The 26941-nt window shown below is 47.3% G+C and overlaps 1 protein-coding gene and 1 non-coding gene across 2 annotated transcripts in view; both read left to right on the plus strand.

The window, feature by feature from the left end:
* LOC8042723 (adenylate cyclase type 2) overlaps window positions 1-26941 on the plus strand; it is a gene marked incomplete at its 5' end in the record, with an annotated part of 364499 nt that overhangs the window by 110490 nt on the left and 227068 nt on the right. Inside the window, 1 exon segment of the mRNA XM_042291471.1 lies at window positions 17861-18217. Coding sequence (XP_042147405.1) covers window positions 17861-18217 — 357 coding nt within the window.
* Trnaa-ugc lies at window positions 25257-25329 on the plus strand. The gene has a single exon. It is a non-coding gene; the product is annotated as a tRNA-Ala (tRNA).

Here is a 26941-nt window from a genome sequence, read left to right on the forward strand (position 1 = left end):
AGGTACGGGGCAAGCGCCCCCTCACCCAGCGCTGACGTCGGAGGGTCGGCTCGCAGCAAGGTTCCCGATTGGACGGTCGGCGGGACAAGGACTTGGGAAGGTCTTAAAAGGGGAACGGAGACAAAGGAAGAGGGCTTGGGGGCTGCCGACTTCACAAGGGACCGGTCATGGAGGCGAGCTCGGACGGCGCTGGACGCTGGCGCAGGGAGTGCGGGCACTACGTCGAGTAGCGGACTCGACAAGCGGACCGGACAGCGACCCTGGACGACGATGTTCCCATGACGCGGTGTGGACGACCACCGCTGGGACTCGGAGAAGCTGCTGTGGCAGCGGACTCTCCCCCGGCCTCGCTGATGACCGTCCCCCGATCCCGAAACCCCCCAAGGCAATGAGTGAGTGAATAAACCCTTTTGCCGAGAGCGAAGTATTGAAGTGTCATATTCATCCGGAGACAGGGTCTGAGGGAATCGGAGTTAGAAGATGCCCGCATAAACTGGCGCCGCAACGTGGGGCCTGATTTTTGATCAGGCAGGCATTCCGATTCCTAACCTGCTTCCGGTTGAATTGGGGCACTGTTTCGCGCTCTTTTTGGGGGTCATCTTTGTCGCGGGAGCGCCGCACGAAGTTTCGTTGCGGGAGCGCCGCACTGAGGCCCTGACATTATCGCCTGTCTGACTAGGAGGCGCGGATTTTGACCGCTGTTTTAAGGGATTAACCCTTTTGCCCAGCCTGTCAGGAATTTACTTATCCCCCTTTACGAGAAGCGCTTTGAGTGTTTGCTGTTCAGCGCACCGTTCGATGCCCTGGCAGGTTGATCCTGCTGAGCAAGAGCGCTCTGTGCGTCGAAATTACCGCACCCCTCGAGGCCTGTAGCGTCGGGCGTCCCCCCACCTACGCCTCCGGCCGTCCGCGTCCGCTGGGAAAGATGCCGGCTCACGGTTTGGGAGATGTGACGCGCCTAACCGCCTTTGTTCGCGTATCGATGTAATGGTTTGTAACGCTTGTTACGGATCGGACGCGTTAAAGAGGCATCGCTTTGGGTGGAGAACGCTCCCATTGCGGATGGCGGTTGCATGGACTGTGTTTGGAAATTATTCCCGCATTGCATTTTGTCCGGAAGGAGACTAGCGTTTCGGTTTGACCGTATGCTAGCTCCCAGTTGGCCTTGCTTGAGCTGTCGGCGCGGTTTTGAGCGTCGTTAGTTGACAGCGTTTTAAGGTACGGATGCGCTCTTGTGGTTCCGACCAAGATCGCTTTGAACGAGTACCTTGTGGCCAGAGGCTACACTTAGGGGCTGAACCCACTAAATAGTGCCGGGTACGCGATGTCCGGTGCGTGGACATCGGAATACCGCAAACCACAGAGTTTCCGTGTTCACTTATCAGTGGCTGTGCGTGTGTAATGCTCCGTGGAGTCCAGTCTGACGCGATGGGGATGACCCGCGCGTATCTGGTTGTAGAGTCGTGAGGTTGATTCCGTTTAATTCTGCGCACAGTTGGTTCCGGATCCTCACACCGCCATATCGAGGGTTGAGCCTCGCGGCCGGAATTACTCTTTAATTTCGTTTTCTCCGTTTCCGGAGGAGCGGCGGCTAGCGCGCGCTTTGCGCTGCCGCCGGGTACAGTAGGTTCTCGGCCGCGGTTGGGTTCGCGTTGGGACGCGAGGGCGTAGAGAGCGTAATTGGTCGTGCAGAGACCTGGGTTTGAGATAAATTATAAATTTAGGGGAGAAAAGACAGCTAGGTGAGGAAAAAGCTGGGCTCGTGCAGTGAAAACCTGCACGAGGGGAGTGGGGGTCTTGCGATGATGTGACGAGTTGTTCATAGTTTTATCCTGTACAGATGCGCGGTTGGCCCGGGAAAACGTACGGTTCACGTCGGCGGGTACGTGCCCGGGAAGCCTAGAAATTATGGCAGCGGCATGGCCGTCGGCGGCCTATAACTGTTGTGCGTTGGGTCAGCCCGTCGCTGTACTAACTGCAGCCTTTGCATGAACGGGTAGCGGGTGTTGGAATGCGGCGGTAAATGCTGTAGACACTTCGACGCTGCGGAAACTGTTTATGCAGAGCAAATATAGTTTATTAGCTCGTCCATCTCCAAGACTGGCCGGTTAGATTATTTGGCAACTTGGTATCGCGCTCGTTGCGCGGAAGTTGAAAGGTGCGCGTGTGGGATACTTACATTGTTCGAACCCTGCCTGTCTGCACAGTCGCAAGAAGACTTTTCAGTCATGCGGCGCGTTGACTTGGCTGGGGGCGAGCTTTGTGCGTAACCTACTGCGTTTGTATGTGGACACGTTGCTCGATTCGAGAACGTTGAAGAGTCGCGAGACGCGTTGACGGCGTACCTTTATTGCTCGATCCCGGCCGGCCTTGACATCAGCTGGAAGACTTTTTAGTTATGCGGTGTCGGGTTTTGGCCGGAGGATAACTCTAACGTGCGTCGATGCGTTTATCGCGGTTGTCGAGCCCGTGCGGGGTTCGGTGCGGACCGCCGTTACGCGCTCGTCGCTCCTGTTGGGTGGTCGCCTCCGAGCAGTGAAGCGGTAACGTCTGGTACATGCCCAGACGTTACGGACATAGCCGTGTAAATAGGCTGTCCAATGAGATCTGCTGTTCGCACGATCCAGGTACTGTTCCCTTTGTACTGGTGTAAGTGGCCGGTACCACGGAACAACGGCCTCTCAGTAAGGTGATTACCCCTTCTGATGAAGGCGTGCTGCGTAGCTTGGCTGTAGCGTGTTTGTAGCTCGGGTGTCGCGAACGCCGAGTGCGTCTTGGGTGATTGCTATTGTTGGCAGCATGTTTTTTCGAGTCGCACCTCGCGAACGGGACAGGATTTGTGACCGTTTCTGTTTTACGGGAGGTTATTGTTAGTTCTTGAGGTTTTGTACGTTCTTCGCGAATGTGTTGGAGATTAATATTGTTGTCAGAGGTGTGCGGTTCTGACGCTCTGGTAGATTGCTTACTGTTTTAAAAGAATGCGGTTGAGTTTGATAGGAGCAAATGTTGTATAGTGGGCGTATGTACGATTTGAGTATACAATGAGTGCTCACGCTTTTTAGTTCAGGAATAGATTTCCTCTTATGTACCTCTTGAACGTGTAGCTTGACGTTCTTGATGATTGCCTGCCTTCTGGTATTGAAATGAAGAGTTTTGTTTTTATCTCGTGGCATGTCCAACGATCGAAAGATTTTGGTTTTGTCGCGCTGTCTGATATAGCGTGCCGGTATTCGTTTTTGCGCGATTCGCTGTCTGCTACATTAGGGACGGAAGCGAACTTTAAGAGCCGGCGTGTTGTGTGTGCCTGAGTGCCCGTCCGTGTTGTGAGCTGTGGTGCTCCGGACCAGTTCGTGGACCGTGCTCCGTCGGTCACGAGCTTCCCAGTGAATCAACGTTCACCGCTGACCTGCCTGGTTTGATGCCATCATCATCATCGAGGGTGCTCGTCGTCATCGGCGACACTCAGCTGAACGAGCTCCCTGCCAAGGGTCCTGGGGACCACGCGACCTCAAGCCCCCCGGGGTCCGAGCCTTGAGGGAGGGGAGGTGTGGGGACCCCCTCTCCCTGGCTCCTCCGCTCTCCGTGACCTTGCCGGTCCCCGCCGCCGTATTGTCGGGCGCTCCTTCGTTCCCTGTGACCTTCCCGTTTCCAGTCGCCGGCCTGTCGCGGAATGTCCGAGCTCTCCGGGAGGTACGGGGCAAGCGCCCCCTCACCCAGCGCTGACGTCGGAGGGTCGGCTCGCAGCAAGGTTCCCGATTGGACGGTCGGCGGGACAAGGACTTGGGAAGGTCTTAAAAGGGGAACGGAGACAAAGGAAGAGGGCTTGGGGGCTGCCGACTTCACAAGGGACCGGTCATGGAGGCGAGCTCGGACGGCGCTGGACGCTGGCGCAGGGAGTGCGGGCACTACGTCGAGTAGCGGACTCGACAAGCGGACCGGACAGCGACCCTGGACGACGATGTTCCCATGACGCGGTGTGGACGACCACCGCTGGGACTCGGAGAAGCTGCTGTGGCAGCGGACTCTCCCCCGGCCTCGCTGATGACCGTCCCCCGATCCCGAAACCCCCCAAGGCAATGAGTGAGTGAATAAACCCTTTTGCCGAGAGCGAAGTATTGAAGTGTCATATTCATCCGGAGACAGGGTCTGAGGGAATCGGAGTTAGAAGATGCCCGCAATATATATATATATATATATATATATATATATATATATATATATACCCAAAATTCACAAACCAGGAAACCCAGGCCGACCTATTGTCTCGTCGAATAGCACTGTGACTGAAAACTTATCAAATTTTGTAGATTACCTCATTAAAGATCTCCCCGAAACTTTTAACTCATACATCAAAGACACGACACACTTTCTAAATCTCATTTCTAATGTCGACTTTCCCCCAAACGCGTTATTGGTAACCTTGGATGTATCCTCACTCTACACCAACATACCACATGCCGACGGCATTCAGGCCACCGCTTCCGCATACAACCGCAAAAAAGACAAGCTTGTCAGCTCCGAGGCTCTCTCAAAACTTTTGGATTTAATACTAAACTTTAATCATTTTGAATTTGACGACAACCATTATCTCCAAACTAATGGCACAGCAATGGGTACAAAAATGGCGCCAAACTACGCGAACGTATTCATGGGAGTTTTGGAGGACAGTTTCTTGGAACAATGCACGCTAACTCCTCTCTTGTACAAACGATATATTGATAACATATTTATAATTTGGCAGCACGGCCTTAGCGATCTACTTTGTTTCATTAAAAAGTTTAACCAGTTTCATCCTACTATAAAATTCACAAGCTCTTATTCCCTCACAAGTATCAACTTCTTGGATGTCTCTGTGAAACTCGTAGATGGTGTATTAAGCACCACACTCTTCCGAAAACCAACCGATTCACAGCAATATCTCTCGCTCAAAAACTCGCACCCCCGACATTCCAAAACAGCCATCCCTTATAGCCAGGCCCTCCGATGCCGCCGAATCTGCTCAAACGATGACGATCTAGACAGAAATTTAGAACAACTCAGGGAGGCGTTCCGGGGACGTGAATACCCAATGGCCTTAGTTGATAACGCGATAGACAAGGCACGTGCAAAAGATCGTAATTTAATACTTTCTCCGGACACCACTCGAAATGCCCCCAAAAATCCTGTGAACCTCACACTTACCTACAGTAATAACCTCCCAGCCATCCGCTCGATCTTAAAGAAACATCAGTACTTGATAGAGCAATCGACTAAACTTAAAGAAATATTCCCCGACGCGCCCAGAGCGGTTTTTAGACGACCTCGAAAAATTCGTGACAATCTCGTGCATGCAAAACTAAATAAACAAAGTCATTCAAAACCAACGGGATGTAAACCATGCGGAAAATCGCTTTGCAAGATATGCCGTCAAATGCTTTCCACTAACATTATATCTAGCACAAATTCGCACTTCCGTCAAACGATTAGCAGCGATGTCGACTGTGACTCAGACAATGTAATATACCTTATTGAATGTCACAAATGTAAAGAGCAGTACATTGGACAAACTAAATCCACGTTTCGTCAAAGATACAACGGCCATAAGTCCGACGTTAGGTGCAAACCCGACCTTCCAGTATCCAAACACTTTAGCCAGAATGGACATGTAATAACGGAGGCAAAATTAGTCATCATACAGAGTGGCTTCAAGAGTCAAACAAATAGAGAAATTCGCGAGTCATTCCTAATTCATAAATTCCAGTGCAAAATTAACAAAGATTTGGGCACTCTGTCAACAATACGCAGCTTAAACGACCACCTGCCGCGACATCCCCGCCCTACTTAATTCTTTTTTTCTCTCCTCTTTCTTCCTTCTTGGGTCTGGACGTACCAGCCCTCGGGGACAAGGAGAAAGAGGGCCCCAGACGACCCGGTCACTCAAGGACGCTACGACTCACTCACTGCACCGTAATTACCCGGGAAGGCAGCTTCCGAACAAAATCCACAACCTTAATCCCTCACCGCGACAAAAGTGGACTCATACCCCCTGGCGCTTCCTCTCCCGGCAAGCTCCTTCTGCTACCAATGCACTGGCGAACAGAACCTACAATTGTCATGCCTCATCGCGTCAAGATTGGACTTTGCCCTCTGTGTTCCCCCTCCCTACGAGCTCCTCCATACCACCAGTGCACCTCTGAAAAAAACCCAGAGCCGCCTCCCTCATCGCGACAAAATTGGACTCGTCCCCCCCGTGCTTCCCTTACCCTACAAACCCCTTCGAACTTTCGCGTTAACTACCCCCCTCCCTAGATATTTTATAAAACTAACCTACCACGCCATATGGGCTCCCGTCCTGAAGAAGGCAGTGCCACTGCCGAAACATCGACGGACGTCAGGCCCTTTTCCTATTTTTATCCATTTTTAGAGCGCAGCTCTTAGGGGCCCGTTCCCGGCTTGAGCGGCGTCGGCGTCGCCGTCGGCGTCGGCGTAACCAAGTTCATCCCAAGGTCACGTGACCCACAAGGTCACGTGACCCCTCCCAAGGTCATCTCAAGGTCACGTGACCCCACGTGACCCCTAAGGTCACGTGACCTTGGGGGTCACGTGGGGTCATTTTGGGATCACGTGACCCCCAAGGTCACGTGACCCCTCGAGGTCACGTGACCCCTTCCAAGGTCATCTCAAGGTCACGTGACCCCAAGATGACCCCACGTGACCCCCCGAGGTCACGTGACCCCTCCAGGTCACGTGACCCCTCCAGGTCACGTGACCCCCAAGGTCACGTGGGGGTCACCTTGGGGGTCACGTGACCTTGAGGTGACCCCCAGGTCACGCCTCCCCGAGGTCACGTGACCCCCTCCCCGAAGTCACGTGACACCCCCCCCCCCCCCCCCCCGAGGTCACGTGACCCCCCCCCCCCCCCGAGGTCACGTGGAGCATATTAAAGAATGAGGGGAGGAGGAGGAGAAGGGGGAGGGCCCTACCCTCCCCTCAGTACCCTTCACTCCTCCTCCTCAAGAGCTGCGCTCCAATTCGGCGTTACAGGGATTTGTAAACGGCTTTCACTTTTTTATTTCAAATTCTTTATTTTATTTTTCATTTAACAATTTATTTTTGTAAGTTCTTGTGTGTTAACTTTGACTTTTACTCCGTCCTGTTTAGAAGTTTCTTTCCCGCGTAATTAGCGTTCTTGTGCCTAGTCTTCATTATTCCCGTAAACTAATACACCTTTTTTTCGGCACTTCACCCTTTTTTCCTGCGTGACTTTTTTCGCCATTAAATTAGAATTTTACTCTCTTCATCCTACGGCTGCTGTGTCTGCGCACATCACTTTTGCCCATATATCAACGGAAGCATTTGTCAACATTCGTCACTCTTTATATATATATATATATATATATATATATATATATATATATATATATATATATATATATATATATATATATATATATATATGTGTGTGTGTGTGTGTGTGGGGGGGGGGGGTGGTTTAACCTCAAATCGGGCAGGCTATAAGGGTCTACATCTAATTTTGACGAAACAAATATATGTTTTGGGGGCATTTCTCGAATGAAGGAGGGCGCAAACCGCATGTTCCCTAGATGTTTTGTTCTCGAGTTACGAAGCGTAGAAGCCGCAGTGGCAGAAACTAGTATTTTTGCTTGCCGTCGCAGGTCGCGTGTTTGACACCCTTTGCTGCCGCTACTGTTTTCCCTCCGCCATCTTAACTTTTCCTCCTCATTTAATAGGTACTATAACGATACCTCAACGTATTCAAATCTCTCTATAAGTTTTATTTTTTTCCAAAAAAAAAAAGTCAAACTCGTCGTTCAGGTCCAATTTAGTCAACTGCGAGAGGTCGTTACTTTGTCTGCACTTAAGGTAAATTTTCTTTCTTTAGCTTTATAGAAAGCCCAAAGCATGTCCATTATATATATATATATATATATATATATTATATATCTATATCTATATCTATATATATATATATATATATATATTATATATATATATATATATATATATATATATATATATATATATATATATATATATATATATATATATATATATATATATATATATATATATATATATATTACCATTATGATCTGTCGAATAGCCGCTCCGCCACTTTAACTTCCTCGCTTACCTCTCGCGTTTTGAAAATGCGGTTTCGAGACGATGACGTCTACGGCATTGCTCGCTTCGCCGGATTCTTCGGCATTGATCACCGGAGTGATGAACTGATTGTTATTAAGAGATGTTGGAAGCTTGTCATTTTGAGTTCGGCCAGCTGGCGGCCAGTTCCAGCGACGACCATGAGATTGACACGAAAGAACTCGTTATTGCCGTTGTTCGCGGCGATCTTGCACGTGCGTCTAAAGGGGTGTCCAAACAGGACACTACAAAACGCACGACTCCGACAAATCGTGAAAATTGAAGCGGGCTTGAAGCGGGCGCGTCCGCTTCAATTTTCACGATTTGTCGGAGTCGTGCGTTTTGTAGTGTCCTGTTTGGACACCCCTTAAGGAGGAACGTCAAAGGCAATGGTGCGAGAGCCAGATTAGCGTTGGTGTAGCTGAGCGGCGTGAGAGTGTGCGATCGTACCGAGACGAGGCGCGCTTGGCCGAGCATGGTGGCGCCTAGAATGAAAGAGCGGTTAGCTCAATCTCATGATCGCGGGATTTTTCGGGCACCATTGGTCACGTTACGAAAACTATCTGCGTTCATAAATCGATTATTGCAATTTCTAAAGCTGTAATAATCGCGAAATTTGAGTTATTTACTAAGTAGATATGAGCATTCCTTTTAAAGAATAATCCACCATTACATTTTTGTGTGCTAACCCCTTGCGACTGCAACAAGTCCCTGAAATCAATGCGAGACGTCTTTTCTGTAATCAAGAACACAGGCCTCACTATAAATAAAAAAACAAAAAAACTCCGCCTTATCTATGAAGATAAAGTCTTAGGACATGCTGTGTTTATCTCAAATATTCATAGTGGTCATAAACAAAGTAGGACTGGCCAATTCACCAATTAACCTTCCGAATAAACAATTAATGCTTTAATCGCGATTATGTTTAAACCGGTCAGTAAGTCATTTCGGGAGAGAAAGTAGAATTAAATGCTTGCTTTACTACTCCTACACATCTATACATTTCGGGAGGCAGCACTGCTGTATTCCACGGAAAAACGCTTTAACATTTTCTATAAAAATATCGAAACTGATTATCAAATTTAAAATTAATTTCCAATACTGCATTCTTAAACACAGGGTGTCGAACCGGTCATTATTTTGGTTCGGTTCGGGTTCGGGTTCAGTAGCATTGCATTTTGTTCCGGTTCGGTTCCGGTTTAGGGTAGCGCACCTAATATCACTCCGGTTACCGGTTTTAACAAGTGCGAACCGGTTCGAACCGGTTCCTAACTCGACATTTGAATATTGACCGAGCACTTGCAGCAGCCTTTTAGCAGTTTTTTCTGAGCACGGGATACTTGCAATAGACCCGTCCCAAAACTGCTCCCTCTTCAGGCAGATATAGAAAACCCTGCACAGTGACGTGCACGAAAGACACCATTAATGTGGCAAGGTATCACTTGTATTATACTGTTCTTAACTGAACTACATATAAGCAATCGGCTTTCCATTTTCATGATGTCTTTTGCACACGCAAGTGCACAGTATTTCGAGCTGTGCCAGAAGAGGGCGTAATTTCGGGATGGGTCTATAACCTTTCCAAAGATGAGCTTGTGGTCGGTGCCATTTTTAGTGTTCGTGCGTATAGCGCGTGCTTTGCTCGCTTTCTGAAGCGACAAACACGCACGTGCTGGGCTGTGAACATCGCACTCTGGCCGAGCGGCTCACCGGCCAGCTTGGCCACCCTTAACTAGCGCCCGAAAGCGCTCGCTTAGGTTAGCCAAAGGCCCACATACTCACAAACGTGTTATCGACCTTGCTTACGGGGAAGTCACCCTCCGGGTTCTAAATAAATAGTTCTACTAACTAGCTTCCCAACGCACAAAAACACTTGCGGAGGGTGTTAGTCTCCACTTTGACTTTTTATCGCAAACAACGCTCTATGCAAATGACCCGGTCTGAGGGACTCAGGACCAGTTACATAGTATGAATTGTCAACGTGAAGTCCGTGATAATATTATATAACAGTACTCAGATTTGAAAGTGTCAGTTAAGGCTCGTTCACACACTTGTAACCAAGAACGTGTTTAAACGGGCCTTTACCGATCAAAGTTCCGGTAATGCCACCACAGCGAACGGCGTTTCCCGAATGCTCAGTTGAAGACGATATAAGAGGAATTAAAAAAAAAATGAGAAAGTGGTTGAGCATCTGACAAACGTACAAAAAATATATACGAAAAAACATTCCCCCCCCCCCCCCCCCCCCCGGCCTCCTTCCAAGGCGCGGCGCGTCGGCGGATCATCGCCAACTACCAAGTAACGTTGCCTCCAACGACCCAATTATTTTTTATTTTTTTTGTAATGTAACATCTTGAATACGTTGAATAATAGATTTTTTTTTTCACTGAAATGGACCACAGGCGACCCTACAAACTATACTGCCGATGCAGCGCGGTACTTGTCCCACCTTCTTTCAGCGTGTCGCTGCACTCAAGCGGAAGTCCAAGGTCACGTGGTGCGCTCTCGGTGCTCGATTGGCTAAATGGCTCATCGACTGCAACTGCGGTCCATCTTGAGTTCAAACATTCGCGAACGCGTAGGCCTTCGTGCCTAGAGTGGCGCCATCCGCTTCGACATTTGGACATTTCGTAGCCTAGGGGCCAAGCCCAAGCGGTGCTTTGGAATCGGCGCCGCCGCTACCGTGCCGCCAGGGTCAATCCAAGAAACAAAGTAAAGTTGAAGCTCTCCAGAGTCCTATGTAGAAGCGGGAACTGAGCGAGCTCGCTGACCACGAGGTCTATTCGTATCTCTGCTTTTGATGATGATGTATTTTTTTATTACGTATGGAATAAATACGAAATGTAAAAATATCTGACAGTATGCAGGATTAGTCTCGGCAATATAAGAAAGAAATACGCCCGCAACCTTTTCCATTAAGACCAATTATTGACAAAACTGGCTTTGAACCGCTTTCGTTGAACCAGTAACCGCCACATCAGATTATGGTTTCGTTCCGGTTCGGGTTCAACATGAAGCGTTTGATCTTGGTTTCGGTTCTGTACCAGTTCGGTAAAAAATAACGGTTTTGATCCGGTTTTCGGTCTGAGTTCGGGTTCGGTTCGACACCCTGCTTCAACATGGTCATAAATGTGCGAGAGGCGCTTATAATTCGTGTTGTTTTTTTTTGTTGTCTTCACGTGGCGCATTTACCTGTAATTGTTGCGCCGTGAACGAATTCCCGCCAAAGCGGAGTATGTGCTAAGTGAAAAGAAAAAAACACAATAACTTCAAAGATAAAAAAAAAGGATGAGATAATGCGTGTCTTGCGGGTGCAACGTATTGAATCATTCTCCGTTGCAATTTCATGGCAATACTGCTTCTAATAAAGAACATCGGAACTTCTAAAGGATTCCGCATAATTCATAGCACGCATTTCGATACTTTTTATAAGTGACTTGTGCGATGTCGTTTTGTACCTTCAGATATAACTGTGTTGTGAGTGAGTATAGGGTATAAAAATATGCTATTATTAGCGGTTAATACCGCACAGGACGCATTTAAGGATAAGTTAGCAGCTTATTCCTATTTGAGGCATTTGATTTTTTTACACGTTGATTTATATCCACCTTGTGCCTGGTGCAGTGTTGTCACCAATAAAAAAGAGCAGATGAATGGCGAACAAGAAATACAAGTTTAATGAGGCGCAATGGTGACTGCAAACATCAACAAAAAGGTGCCACGATCTTGCGTCAACGACGGAAGGGTGACTGACTTGAAGCAGTGCGTTATTATGGAGTTGTAGAGATATGGTTTTTGTCCCCTTTTACGGTGTCCGTAAAGAAAATGCCGCAGCTGCGCATGTGTGCTGCCAGCCTTGTCTGCATAGTTCAAGATCATATGGCGGATTACGGGGTGCTATCCGGGTGCTTAGCAGGCTGCGGAAACGATCTTTTACAACTCCCTATTGCTACTTTCATACACGCAACCATAGCCTTCTCTATACTCCCAAAGCCTTTCAGTTCAACGACGGAGCCATGTAGTGCCCGGTCGCAGATATGGAGCGCGAGGATCTGGTAGCACAGAGCATCAAAGAGCCATTTCTCGGGGAAGCTCGGCTTCAGCGCACAGCTTTTGCAGCGGCGAGGACCCGAAACACACTTGTTCGCTTGGGAGAAGCGTGTTTCGGCGTCTCGCCGCAGCGGGACGCCAGTGATGTGGCTCTCCTCTCATCCGTTGTCTGCCGCCCCACATTTTCCATTTCGGCGGCCGCTTATCGTGGCTATCTCTCAGCAGTGTGTGCAAACAAGCCCGCTGCGCGTGCGCAGAAACCAAATTCGGAAGGAGTGAAGCGTCTGCGCATGCGCAGTGTCAACAGCAGCGCCACCGCAGTGGCGTGACGTAAGTGAGTTGAGTTGGTCTATAGAAGAGGCTATGACGCAACACGTTTAGGAATGTTCTGAAAAATAACACCTGATGAAAGTCGAGAATGGGCTGGGATTTCTTAGGAAAGTACAAAATATAAAGATAAGGATCCGGGCCAAGCAAGATTTGAACCCCGCTCCTCTGTGGCGATAACCGCATGCGTTGCAAACTCCTTCAGGCATGCGGCAGTATCGCCTATACTTCGTTTCACTTTTAAGTCCAGACGCATCCCACGCTACGAACTGATGAAACCAAGCGTCACAAGCGCCCCCTCATGGTGTTTGTCGCCTTTCTGAACGTGTTTTATCATCGCTTAACCAACCATCAACAAAAACAAAAGGCTAAATGACTTGCGCTTTTGACGTTGCGTGGGTGGTCCCGTTAGTTTGTGGCGTCGGGTGCGTCTGGAATTAAGCTGATACGAAGCATAAAAACTATCGCTTATACGGCATTTACATCATGACCGAATTTACAACATTATTAAAATAATTACATTTATATGATGTATGCAGATTGTTTATTTTAGGCTTTTCACGTCGTTCTTAAAAAGTCAATAAGGCTACACTAATGCAGCATAATCACGTAAGTTATACAGCGACGGGACATTACAGATAGGGTTAATTCTCACGATAATTTGAATGATGAACTAAAATTTGTTGAATAGTTTTAATTAGTAAAAAGAAAGATATTGCTCAAATTAGAAACGTGCTGACCGTCATCGAAAAGCCACTAAGTCAGTAAATTCATAAAGAATCGCAACACATGGAAAACGCCGTGGTGCGCTAAAGTTACCACTCGTGCAAAAGGCACAAGGCTGGCGGTGAGGAGAACGCGGATGATAATTCCCTCATCCTCGTCCAATTTGCCAAATCATAAAAAAAAATCAACGCATAGCGAGTAGCATAGTCGCAAGTGGGGATGGTTCGTCAGTTCTTACACATTGGTTCATCTTTTTCAATGTGGGTACAGGCGCCCGCCAGCGAAACTTTTGAGTACAACCCAGCTCCCAACTAAAGAAGGAATATAAAATATAGAGACCTCGAGCTTATTCCGGTACTATGGCAAATACTACCAATAGATCGATGTCACCAAGCGAACTGCGCAGGCGCGCGCTTTCCGGAAGTGGTGCCGCCGCCACGCTACTTGAAGTCATCCCTTCCCGCCTTCCCGGCTATATACGGCTGCGCGTACGTACAGTCGGGAGCAAAAGTTTGCGAGGCACGGGAGCGCGTGCCGAACGGCATCGCCGCGCCGTCCGACGGCGCGCCGCCGCATTAAGGAGCCGCGCTTTGCGCATGCGCGCCTTTCGGGCTCGCCATCATGTCACTTTCGCTCGTTTCTTTCCGGCGCACTCCTGATAACAAAAGTCGGCGCCAGGGGCGCGAGTTAGCGCTTCGCTGGCTGTCATGCTGCGCGTCTGCTTCAGCTGCCTCGGCCGCCGCGATTTGTGACGGAGCACGCGGGGTGGGATAACCAGGCGCTTTGTCACCCAGCGTGGCTGATGAGGTAGCTGAAGAGGACTCGAGGCATGACAGTCAGCGAAACGGCAACTTGCGCCCTTGGCGCCGACTCCGGTAATCAGGAATGAGTCGGACAGAAACGAGCGAAAGAGACATGACTGCCAGCACGAAGGGCGCGCATGCGCAAAGCGCGGCTTTTTAATGCGGCGGGGCGCCGTTGCACGGCGCGGCGATGCATTTCGGCACGCGCTGCCGTGCCCCGCAAACTTTTGCTCCCGACTGTACTTACATCATAGATTATCGTTTGGCACGCCCCGGTATGACCTTGATTCTCTTGCATGTTTTTACTTCATAAGATTGTGTTGTTTGTGATGCCTTACTTTCCTCACCAAGTGCAGAAAAGCAGTTTCAGTCCTCTTATCGCTTTAGAATCGCTTTGTCGTCTGCTTCGTCGTCGTCTGCTTCTTCGTCTTCGTGAACGCTTGAGCCCACTGCCGTTCAGAGGGTAATTCCACTGCGGCCGTGGAAAAAACAAAACAAAAAAACAACGGCGCCACTACTCGAGCATTCCGACTCCTCGGACGTCTCGATTACCTTGCAAACAAGTGAACATCTAGTGCAATAGCAAAGGACAAGAAAATTCGAGGGACCATCGGGTCGGTGTAGCACCACGGAACAGCATCAAATGTGATGAAAAACTGTGCTTGGTGGTGCTCAGTCTTGTGCATAACGTTTAATCAGCCATCAAGTAAGAGGAGCTAAATAGACTTTCTCGGTCAGCGATAGTTTTCTAAAAGTTTTCTCATTCTGGTTGACAGCCTGTGCGACAGAGTAGAGATGAACAGCGGGAGAAGCCTGCACACAAAGAACTGATCTACAAAAAGGCCATGCCTGACGCGCCGTAATAATTGGCATCTATCAAAAAGAAGCAACCATACCAGATACCTGAAAGCTTGGGGTGGAGATGATTTTTCGTGCACAGTTTATATTCAGTTTTATTTTGTTTGCGCAAGATCCGAACGCTAACAGTCGTCCGACAGGGGAAGCTTTTTTCTGCGGTCTCGACTGGTGCTAGTGCAGAATGGATCAGTAACACCAGCCTAATAGACCACCACAAAATGGATGATGTTCGTTCGTTACATTTTTGGCGGTAAGTACGTGTTGCACTTCTAAACTGCATTATGTAATCTTTTCGCGTTTTTATGAAAAAGAAAATGAAGGCTGCTTTTGAAAAAAGTTGTTTTATATCAAGTGGTGCATATCGGGAATCGCTGCTGTTTATTAGTGATTGTCCTGGTCTTTCCAAGTACAGTTGTGCTTGAAACATGTCGTCGCAATAGCAGTTATAACCACCAAAATACACCGAGTAAGAAGTGTCTTAAAAACGGCCTCCGCAAAGCAGTGCGGAGGTCCTATTTGAGATAGACCAACGAATAGGCCGCTACGGAGCAAATGGTCAGATTTCAGGTTACGGGACACTTCGACACGCTCTATGTCTCGTGCCCTGCAATCTTACATATTTTAGCTGACGTGCAATAATTGGATATAAATTATGAAGCAAATCGCGAAACAAATCGTAAAACGCTATTTTTCCTGCCACTCTGTCCGGCTCTACCGACCTTTCTTTGCCATGCTTCTGTCTTGCGGGAAGATATAATATCCGAGGCCTTTTGGAATGATGCTGTTATTATAGCTCCGTGGCATACAACAAGTGAAGCCACCGATTGAAAGCAATGAGTCAACACCTGGCTAAAAGTCTCGTGCTAACCCGGAAATTTCCAAACGCCGGGCGTACAGTGCGCGGCGACGCAGCCGGAAAACTGGGGAGAACTGCAGGCACCAGAATGCACCGCGGCAGCGGTGGCGTCGCGCAACTCCTCGTAAGATCGGTCTATTGAGTCGTTCCTGTGAAAACCGGTCTCAAGTTTTGGATGGTTGGGCTGATTTCGCGCATTCCTTCATCTTTTGAATTTTGGGTACCCGCGCCTCGCAAGGGAACTTATGAGGAGACGCGTATTCCGAACTAAAGGTGGAATGTAAAATATAAAGTCCCCGAACAAATCCTAGAACTATAGCAAATACTCCAAATTGAATTCCTTTTGGAGACAACCTGTCTCAAATTGGGAATGATTCGGCTGGCTTTCACGCATTCGTTCATCTTTTGAAATTTGGGCATCCGCGCCTCACCAGGGAACGTTTTGAGAACAACCGAGTTTCCAACTATATGCGGAATATAAAATGTAGTCCTCAAGCCAATCCTGGCGCTATGGCAAAAACTCCTCAATGATTCCTTTTTGAAACAACCGGTCTGAAATTGGGGATGGTTTAGTTGTTTTCACGCATTCGTTCTTTTGAAATTTGGGCACCGGCGCCTCGCTAGGAAGCATTTTGAGGGCAAGCTCGTTCTCAACTATAGCTGGAATATAAAATGTGGAGCCCTCGAGAACATCCTGGTGTCATGGCACCATGTCGTTTTTGAGAAAACCGGTCTCAAAGTGGGGTGGTTCGGCCGTTTTTATGCATTCGTTCATCTTTTGAAATTTGGGCACCCGCGCCTCGCAAGGGAACTTTTTGAGGAAAACGCAGTTCCTCAAAAAGTTCCCTATAAAATGTGAAACCCTCGAGTACGTCCCGGTACAAAGGCAAATACTTCAAAATGGGCCCTTTTTGAGAAACTATAGCAACTTCCACTCTCAACTAAACACTCCTTTACAAAGTAGGTGTGCGGGGTGACGCTCTGTCGTTTCCCACACGACACACCGCTCTGCGGGCTGCAAGTCAACACCGCCTTCGCCGTCGCCCCCGTCGCTACATCTTCCATAACCCAAAACAACGCTAAACAGGTTGGCTATTGATAGCGTGCGACAAGACAGTGGCGTCACAGTAGGGCTCCTAGAAGAAGCATTTCGCATAAATATTGTGTGAAGCGACCGAACGTGGTTTCTAATCAATGTCAGCTCTCCTGAGCACAGCGCGAAAGAGAACGTTCGGAACCACATTAGGCGCTAACTTCTATTATTACACTACAGGGATAGAAATTGACCACAAGGATTTTCTTCATTCGCTGGTGAAAACATCCGCGATAACCTCCATTTCAGTACGTTTACTTGATTCGCCAGCGAGTGAAGTGCAATCGGACAAAAAGAAAAACGGAAAATACTGCTGATGTATATTTTATAAATCATTAACACAGGTGAATGTCATACCGTAGTGACGTCTGGACCGTCGAACACACAAGCGCTTCGCAGATACATATTCCAGCTCAAATAAACGGGGGAAAGTTGTGTTTCTTTCGTTTCCGCTTATAACTGCGAGGGACACAATTTAACCCGAGCTCCAAGGAACTCTTGCGAGTCCAATGACGGGAGAATACCTACAGAGCGACTCTGGACGCGAATAGTTTCAAATGTCAAGGTTCCAAACCTTTACTCCGAAGCAAGCTTGAGAAGCGCGGTCGCAGGTAGAGACAGACGCGGCCAAGGCGCGCAGGTGCATCAGAAGAGGTGGGAGCGGGCAGCGTACTATGCGACGTAACGCGGACGCTATTGTTGGTGTCGCTGCCGGTCATCGGCCAATGTGAGGCGCGCCCCTTTAGGTGTCCCACGCTCCTATCAGGCTTTTGCAATACTTCGCTCACCACTCTAACCCACAAGCAAGTCGTTTTGGTCTTGCGAGTATGCTGAAGTGAAGTCTGATTTAAGTGAACGTACTTACTCTTGGCTCGAGTGCACATATATCACGGCGTAGTGCACCCTGGGTTACCTTTAGAACAATATCTACCAATTAACTTCTGCTTTTCTCTAGACAGATCTTGCATATACTTCACAGAATCATATATGTCTCGCCTGTTCTAGGACTTCGACAGGGCCTCGTACCACTTCACCTTGCTCAGCGTGTGCGTCTGCCTGGTCCTGGTGCTCCTCGTGTCCCTGGCGTTGCTGCCGGCAGAGACCTTCGTGTCCCGATGGTCCATCTGCCCGGGCCTGGTCGTCTGGGCCCTGCTGATGGCCCCGACTGCGCTCTGGGCCATGTCCCCCTTCGCATCCATTGGGCACATGCTGCCGCCGGCCTTCGTTGCCGCCTTCCTCTTGCACACGGTGCTACCTCTCTGGAGTCCTGTGGCGGTGGCTCTGGGCCTGCTTAGCTCGGGCGCCCTCCTGGTTGGCTTGGTGGTGGTTCACCGTGATGACGCCCCACGCTTTGAATGCCAGGTTTGTGAGGTCTCCATAATATTGTACATTTAATGAACAATGAACTGCTTGGAAGCATCGCAGGGGTGGTCAACTTGTTGCTAAGCTTCTCCAAGCAATACCACCTAAAATGTAAGGACTGCACCCCGTTCCCTCCCCTCAAAAGTCATCACTAGTGGATCCACATCAGCCGCCAGCGCGCCGTGCACCTTCTCACTACGCGCGCAACGCGAGCATGTGTCTACGCCAAGACGGACGCGTCCTCCGCTTTGCGGTGTCTCTAGTCGGGCTTAATTGTGTTTGCCGCTTGGGGCTTGCCAAGTATCATTTCACGATGACGTCATGTGCAGGCCTTGTCTTTTACGTAGTATTGCTCGAAGTCGTCTACCCACGATTCGAATCTATCTTGAGCGCATATTTTGGTAGAACTCCCTCATGACTGGGTTTTTCCTCACTCACTCATCCCAGTCACCCGCACTGATCAGGCATGAGGTGATGTTGAGTGCGTTCACAAGCCTCAAAAACTCGCGAGTTTGAGGTTGAGTGAGGGACGTGAGATCGGTGGGGGCTGAGAGTTCGGTGAGCTCACGAGTTCGCTGAAGTGCGTGAGTTCGGTGAGTTCACGACTTCGGCGAAAAGCGTGAGTTTATGAGTTTGGTGAGTGGCGTGAGTTCGCTGAGTTTATGAGTTCAGTGTGTTCACGAGTTTGATGAGTTCATGAGTTAAATCAGCATTGTGAGTTAATGACGTCGGTGAGTTAATGAGTTTGGCGAGGCATGAGGTCCCTGAGGGGCCATGGTTCTATGAACATTTGCGTGGTGACGTTGAGGAACTGTGGGTCATGTGACTTCTCTGAACATTTTCGGTGACATTTTGAGTCGATGCTTGATTCGCAATGGCGCTGTTAGCTTGTACGGCTGGTTCTCTACGAGCAGTGGGAAAGAAGAAAAAAACACCGATGGGTTTATCTGCACTTGATTCCACTCTGGCTCGCTTTGCAGCTGCTTGGTGTGGTCATCTGCGGCTGGTCTCTGCTTCGTTGCGGGGTGACGGGACACCGGAGAGGGGGCGCGCTCTACCGCGTAGCCTAGTTCGCTTCCGTGTAGACAGCGTGGCACTGATATACGCACGGCGTTTTGTTGTTTCGTAACGAATCATAACAGGTCATAAACGCCTGAGGGCAGAAGTTGTTATATCGAGCGCGCTTGTCTTAAGCACGGTCACTGATCCTGAAGCCAATGTTAAACCAAAAGCCGGCTGCAAAAGTCGCGATTCGCCGGTATACTTGCTTGTTCAAGTTTAATCCTAGAGATCTGTAAAAAAAAAAAAAGTAAGCATACACGTCTTTGTGCATGAGCTAGTACGCTCGGAATGCTGGACTGCTATAATGGGTAGCATATAAAAGTTAACTGGATGTTTTCCTATATTTGCTAGCATATGAAAGTTAACTGGATTACACACTGTCATAGGGCAGTTGCAGACGATAAATTGCTTATTTAATTTGAAGATATATAAAATAATCATTTTAGCTTCGCATAATATTCTTGATAACAAATCCGTGATGTTGCCAACGTTCTTAACTCGACATGTTTCTGTTTAGAAATGCTAGCTGTGGCAGAAAAAAAAACGGCCAGGTTCGCGCTTTGAACATGCAACTATATTCTCCCGATCATGGTTAGTTTACAAAGTTGTCAAAGCAAATGGTGCGAACCCATGACTTAATCTAGTGTCTGACTTGCGGGAGAGGACCTGTAAAGGAACCGCGAGATCAAACCGCCTGTTCGCGCAAGCAGCATTGAGCAAGTTTCTGAACAATTTATGTAGCGATAAGTGTTATGATTTTCACGGCTTATGCACTGGAGTTGGCAATGCACGGGGCGTATGCTTCCCTTCGGGAATTATTAGTGTGCGGCTATTCTCGTAACCGCAGCGACTGGTTACAAGCCACTACCCGAATATCATCCGAGGCTCGACTGCGGGGGCTACTGCCGCTATGCGCAACTCTAAAGGGCTGTCCACAATGAACACGATGTTTTTCGTACCCGACAAAATTTGTGTTCGCTCTAGACAGGCATTAATACAACTCCCACTTGTTATACATTGCGTCTCACTAAAACTATAAAAACGCCTAAATTCTACCAACGCGCTAAGCTTGCGCGAACACATCTTATGCCCCCGTGTGACATGTAGTGATATGGTTATTGTTAAAGTAAAAAAAACAGCCTCCAAGATATGTGCTCGGAAAGCAAGAAACTTACCATTAATACTTGTGTGCATTCTCATGCCAGCCCCTACTTATGTTAAGAGGTATTTCCATAGGCTGCGGGGCACTTTCTCCGTCTCCTTGTCACATTACCGATGCTGAACCATATTATTTGCATTGACATCTAACTGCGAAAAATCGTTCTGCCCAGATAACTAATTCTGTCCTTTAATATATACACTAGAATTTGGGATTTTTAAATGAAATCCTTGGTAGCTTTCATAGTTGAAAATTTGACGTTTTCCTTTCATTTGTACACCTGCTATAATTTTGACAGTTTTGCCTATTCCGGCGGGTGAACAATAGAGGGCTGGCTAGCACACGTGCTACGCATAGGTCAGCGGGCACTCGCGCGCACATTTACGCACACAAAGAGTGAGTGCATTTTCGGGAAGGTCCGAATTTTAAGTCGGATCGCATTTAAGCTTCCGTGATCTATTTGTAGGTAATATAATTTGGGGCATATTTAGTTTTTGTAAGAAACTTAATTTGTATATGAAGATGTCTTAGTTAGGTTACCTACACGATTGAGTAGGCGTGGGCGTACGTTTGGTGCGTTAACATCTAGGTTTATTTATGTGGGCACGAATCATTGGTTTATTATAAGTTTAATTATGTTGGCCGTATGTGCATGGATCACTGAAGGCTATGGCAACTATGCTCTGTCTCAACAAACGATCTCCAGGAGAGGATTTGCCCACAAGAAGCAAATCTCCGCCCACATAAAAGAAGGCTGCTCTGCGGAGCGTCCGTTGGTGATAAATTATACTACTTTGTGTTAAGTAATGTCAAGTTTCAAGAAAATCTACTTGGTTATAGAACCGCACGTTTCGTGTTGTCCTATACCATGAGGCAAAGAAAATCAGGCCTGATTTTCTCATTATCTGTTGAGCCGGCATTTACCTAAAATGAGAGTAAATAAAAAAAAAATTTGACACCCCGTTAGTCGTTTAGGATAGTCTATATGCTAGCTGCACCCGAAAACGTGTGGTGTGCTGGAGAACGCTTTCTTGGTAGCCAATACTATCTAGATATTGGTTATAATTCCTCCGTATTAATTTAGCAACCGGAACAGCTCGCGCCGGTGCGGTTCCCCGTGATTTTCGAGGCCCGTTCTTTATCTTTTTAACAGCAATATACTTAAGCGAGTAAATAGCAGTGGAAGAGGGCAAGATTCAACAACCAAGTAATTACAAAAACAAAATTCTATCTGTGCACGCGCGAGTGCGCACTGAAGCAACTTTTCCAACCGAGGAGATTAAGCCTCAGAATCTTTTGTATCTAACAAAACATTTCTTGAAACATTGTATACCATCTGATTAGGCTTGACGATCCCCCGCACCCTCCCAGATATGGCGAGGATATCCGAATCAGGCGTTCAGTAGTTAGCCGTGACTTGAATATATATAAATATAAAAACTGGCGACCACACCACTAGGTCGCAGTTCAGTCACACAAATAATTGAACGGCAATTAGAAATTATCATCCATCAGAAATGAATACATAATTTTAATAGAAAACACAAGCTTGTACATGCAGATTCTGTATATCAGTATTCGACAGGTTAACAATTTTGAAGACAAGCACACATTGGTTGAGCAACAAGAATACCAAAGGCATCCGACATCGACGGCGATTTTATGTCAGGTCCCAAAATGTATTACATTTTACGAGGCACAAAATCGGTAGATAGAACGTTCCAGGTTTAATTATGTGCGGTGCTACAGCTCATCATAGGCCATAGCATAAGGAAATAAAAGACGATATAAAAATAATATATACAATATCATAGTACTCAGGAAGCACTTCAAACGTTAATACTACCCAAAATATTATTCGCCATGAAGTTATTTTAGGCAACATAATTTGTGTGAACGACGTTTCGAAATGGTTCTACTTGACAACGAATTGCAAAAAAAAAAAAAAAAAAAAAACGATTCACAATTAAGGAGTTTGCAATATAGTATTTTTTGCAGAACCAAAATACACGGCATTGGCGCTGCATGTTTAAGTAATATTCACTTACACCTAGATAAACAACGCTGCTGACACTTACTCAATAATTACAAAAAGTTATCGCGAATGCTTTAAGCAAACTGGGCAAACCGGGAAGTAGACTTGTACGTAATCCGTTACAAATGGCGAAATTAATTGTAATCCCCTATACTTTCCAGTAATTTGTAACGAAATAATTAAATATTTTAGAGTAATCTTAAAGTAAATTCCTTACTCATTTACGCAATGACTCTACTGTAATTGATTACATTTTTATTGACAAAAATCCGTGGTAAAATGGACCATGATGAAAATAATCCCTGGAGAAGGGGAACAAGAGGGACAAAGGACAAACATAAATCTCCAAACACAGCTAGGTGACTGGTGAGCGACCGCAAAAATCCGCCTGGGCCGGGTATCGAACCCGGGACCTCTCCATTACAGGTGGAGCGCTCTACCAACTGAGCTACCCAGGGGTTAGACGTCAGTAGAGCAAACGGGTTTTATCCGTTGCCACCAGTCTAACACCAACAAGGGTGAAGCTTGCAAGTTAAGGTTGTAATTATAATGCAATTAAATGCAAAGGTGCAAGCGAGCTGGACAAGAATGATGAAAATAATCCCTGGAGAAGGGGAAGAAGAGGGACAAAGGACAAACATAAATCTCCAAACACAGCTAGGTGACTGGTGAGCGACCGAAAAAATCCGCCTGGGCCGGGTATCGAACCAGGGACCTCTCCGTTACAGGTGGAGCGCTCTACCAACTGAGCTAACCAGGGGTTAGACGTCAGTAGAGCAAACGGGTTTTATCAGTTGCCACCAGTCTAACACCAACAAGGGTGAAGCTTGCAAGTTAAGGTTGTAATTATAATGCAATTAAATGCAAAGGTGCAAGCGAGCTGGACAAGAATGATGAAAATAATCCCTGGAGAAGGGGAACAAGAGGGACAAAGGACAAACATAAATCTCCAAACACAGCTAGGTGACTGGTGAGCGACCGAAAAAATCCGCCTGGGCCGGGTATCGAACCCGGGACCTCTCCATTACAGGTGGAGCGCTCTACCAACTGAGCTAACCAGGGGTTAGACGTCGGTAGAGCAAACGGGTTTTATCAGTTGCCACCAGTCTAACTCCAACAAGGGGAAGCTTGCAAGTTAAGGTTGTAATTATAATGCAATTAAATGCAAAGGTGCAAGCGAGCTGGACTAGAATGATGAAAATAATCCCTGGAGAAGAGGAACAAGAGGGACAAAGGACAAACATAAATCTCCAAACACAGCTAAGTGACTGGTGAGCGACCGAAAAAATCCGCCTGGGCCGGGTATCGAAGCCAGGACCTCTCCATTACAGGTGGAGCGCTCTACCAACTGAGCTAACCAGGGGTTAGACGTCAGTAGAGCAGACGGGTTTTATCAGTTTCCACCAGTCTAACACCAACAAGGGTGAAGCTTGCAAGTTAAGGTTGTAATTATAATGCAATTAAATGCAAAGGTGCAAGCGAGCTGGACAAGAATGATGAAAATAATCCCTTCACCCTTGTTGGTGTTAGACTGGTGTCAACTGATAAAACCCGTTTGCTCTACTGACGTCTAACCCCTGGTTAGCTCAGTTGGGAGAGCGCTCCACCTGTAATGGAGAGGTCCCGGGTTCGATACCCGGCCCAGGCGGATTTTTTCGGTCGCTCACCAGTCACCTAGCTGTGTTTGGAGATTTATGTTTGTCCTTTGTCCCTCTTGTTCCCCTTCTCCAGGGATTATTTTCATCATTCTTGTCCAGCTCGCTTGCACCTTTGCATTTAATTGCATTATAATTACAACCTTAACTTGCAAAATTCACCCTTGTCGGTGTTAGACTGGTGGCAACTGGTAAAACCCGTTTGCTCTACTGACGTCTAACCCCTGGTTTGCTCACTTGGTAGAGCGCTCCACCTGTAATGGAGAGGTCCCGGGTTCGATACCCGGCCCAGGCGGATTTTTTCGGTCGCTCACCAGTCACCTAGCTGTGTTTGGAGATTTATGTTTGTCCTTTGTCCCTCTTGTTCCCCTTCTCCAGGGATTATTTTCATCATTCTTGTCCAGCTCGCTTGCACCTATGCATTTAATTGCATTATAAATACAACATTAACTTGCAAGCTTCACCCTTGTTGGTGTTAGACTGGTGGCAACTGATAAAACCCGTTTGCTCTACTGACGTCTAACCCCTGGTTAGCTCAGTTGGTAGAGCGCTCCACCTGTAATGGAGAGGTCCCGGGTTCGATACCCGGCCCAGGCGGATTTTTTCGGTCGCTCACCAGTCACCTAGCAGTGTTTGGAGATTTATGTTTGTCCTTTGTCCCTCTTGTTCCCCTTCTCCAGGGATTATTTTCATCATTCTTGTCCAGCTCGCTTGCACCTTTGCATTTAATTGCATTATAATTACAACCTTAACTTGCAAGCTTCACCCTTGTTGGTGTTAGACTGGTGGCAACTGATAAAACCCGTTTGCTCTACTGACGTCTAACCCCTCGTTAGCTCAGTTGGTAGAGCGCCCCACCTGTAATGGAGAGGTCCCGGGTTCGATACCCGGCCCAGGCGGATTTTTTCGGTCGCTCACCAGTCACCTAACTGTGTTTGGAGATTTATGTTTGTCCTTTGTCCCTCTTGTTCCCCTTCTCCAGGGATTATTTTCATCATTCTTGTCCAGCTCGCTTGCACCTTTGCATTTAACTGCATTATAATTACAACCTTAACTTGCAAGCTTCACCCTTCTTTGTGTTCGACTGGTGGCAACTGATAAAACCCGTTTGCTCTACTGACGTCTAACCCCTGGTTAGCTCAGTTGGTAGAGCGCTCCACCTGCAATGGAGAGGTCCCGGGTTCGATACCCGGCCCAGGCGGATTTTTTCGGTCGCTCACCAGTCACCTAGCTGTGTTTGGAGATTTATGTTTGTCCTTTGTCCCTCTTGTTCCCCTTCTCCAGGGATTATTTTCATCATTCTTGTCCAGCTCGCTTGCACCTTTGCATTTAATTGCATTATAATTACAACCTTAACTTGCAAGCTTCACCCTTGTTGGTGTTAGACTGGTGGCAACTGATAAAACCCGTTTGCTCTACTGACGTCTAACCCCTGGTTAGCTCAGTTGGTAGAGCGCTCCACCTGTAATGGAGAGGTCCCGGGTTCGATACCCGGCCCAGGCGGATTTTTTCGGTCGCTCACCAGTCACCTAGCTGTTTTTGGAGATTTATGTTTGTCCTTTGTCCCTCTTGTTCCCCTTCTCCAGGGATTATTTTCACCATTCTTGTCCAGCTCGCTTGCTCCTTTGCATTTAATTGCATTATAATAATAAGTAAAATGGACCGTTTGAGAAAATCGACGCTTCAGAAGTTTCTTTTATGAAAATACGTCAACACATACTCAAGAAAGCGCGGGTACTCCCTCGATCAAAAATGCAATATGCCGGTGGCTCTCTTGAGCTGCTGTGACCTAGATTAGGCTTCCCCGAAGTCTCTTTTCTCTCTCTTGTGGCTTATTTGTTCGCCGCCAAGGTCATTCTAAGGCGTTTCCCCCTCCTCTCTAGTCCACGTATTGTGTCATCCTCTGAATCCTCGTAACCCTTTATTTGTCAGGTGGCGCCAGTTATTTCTAAAATGATGAATTAAGCTTAAATAGAAAATACAGTTTAAAATAATATGTAAGATGCTCATTCTGGTAAACTTGATTGCAGCCATGCTGTAACACCCACTGACCAACAAAAAACAAAATAGGCCTGGCATTCTTCAGACGCCGAACTCCTTTCCTGATGTGCGTCATTATTTTTCTTTTCTTCTGTCTCATTGCTTTGGACGTTCGCAAACTGTCATTCGTAGGCTTCCTCACCAACTATTAAGGGGAAACACATTGATATAAAGAACCGGACTCTCGATGAAAACAACGATATAGAATATAAAGAAACTGAGAAAATTAAGGTGTTTATTTAAAAAAAAGAAAAAGCATAAGAAGCCGGCTAGCTCACTACGCGTGTCTGCCTTTTTTAGTCCCTTCATTATTACTTCGCTTTTGAAGCCGGGGAATGGAAGACATCCTGTGGTATTAGTGTGTCCAAATACTGTGGCCTCTCCAGAAGCTCGAGGTTGTAAAAACACAGACAAAATCAACATTGTGATTGTCGGTTATAGTGACTACGACCATTTCCATAATTTAACAACAAGAGGAGAAGCTCTGTATTCTGCTGAATAGCGTTTAACCCAAAAATGTACTGAAAGCGATGTGCCAATAACTGGACTGTCTAGAGTCACAACCATTCTTGTTTGTTGCTGCTCAAAATATATTATAACACTCCTAACCTTCATGTGTATACCGATGTTCATATGTTGTCGTGATTTTTTTAACCTTATCCTAGTCAGACGGAGAGGGCTGGCAAGACGTCATTTGGAATATCCTCATATACCCTATACCCCAGGCAAATTCTAGGATGGCTCAGTCCTGCCACTTGTTTTGTAAGCCGTTT

This window comes from Ixodes scapularis, unplaced genomic scaffold (assembly GCF_016920785.2).
Source record: "Ixodes scapularis isolate PalLabHiFi unplaced genomic scaffold, ASM1692078v2 PGA_scaffold2__306_contigs__length_199485367, whole genome shotgun sequence".
In the NCBI taxonomy this organism is placed as follows: domain Eukaryota; kingdom Metazoa; phylum Arthropoda; class Arachnida; order Ixodida; family Ixodidae; genus Ixodes; species Ixodes scapularis.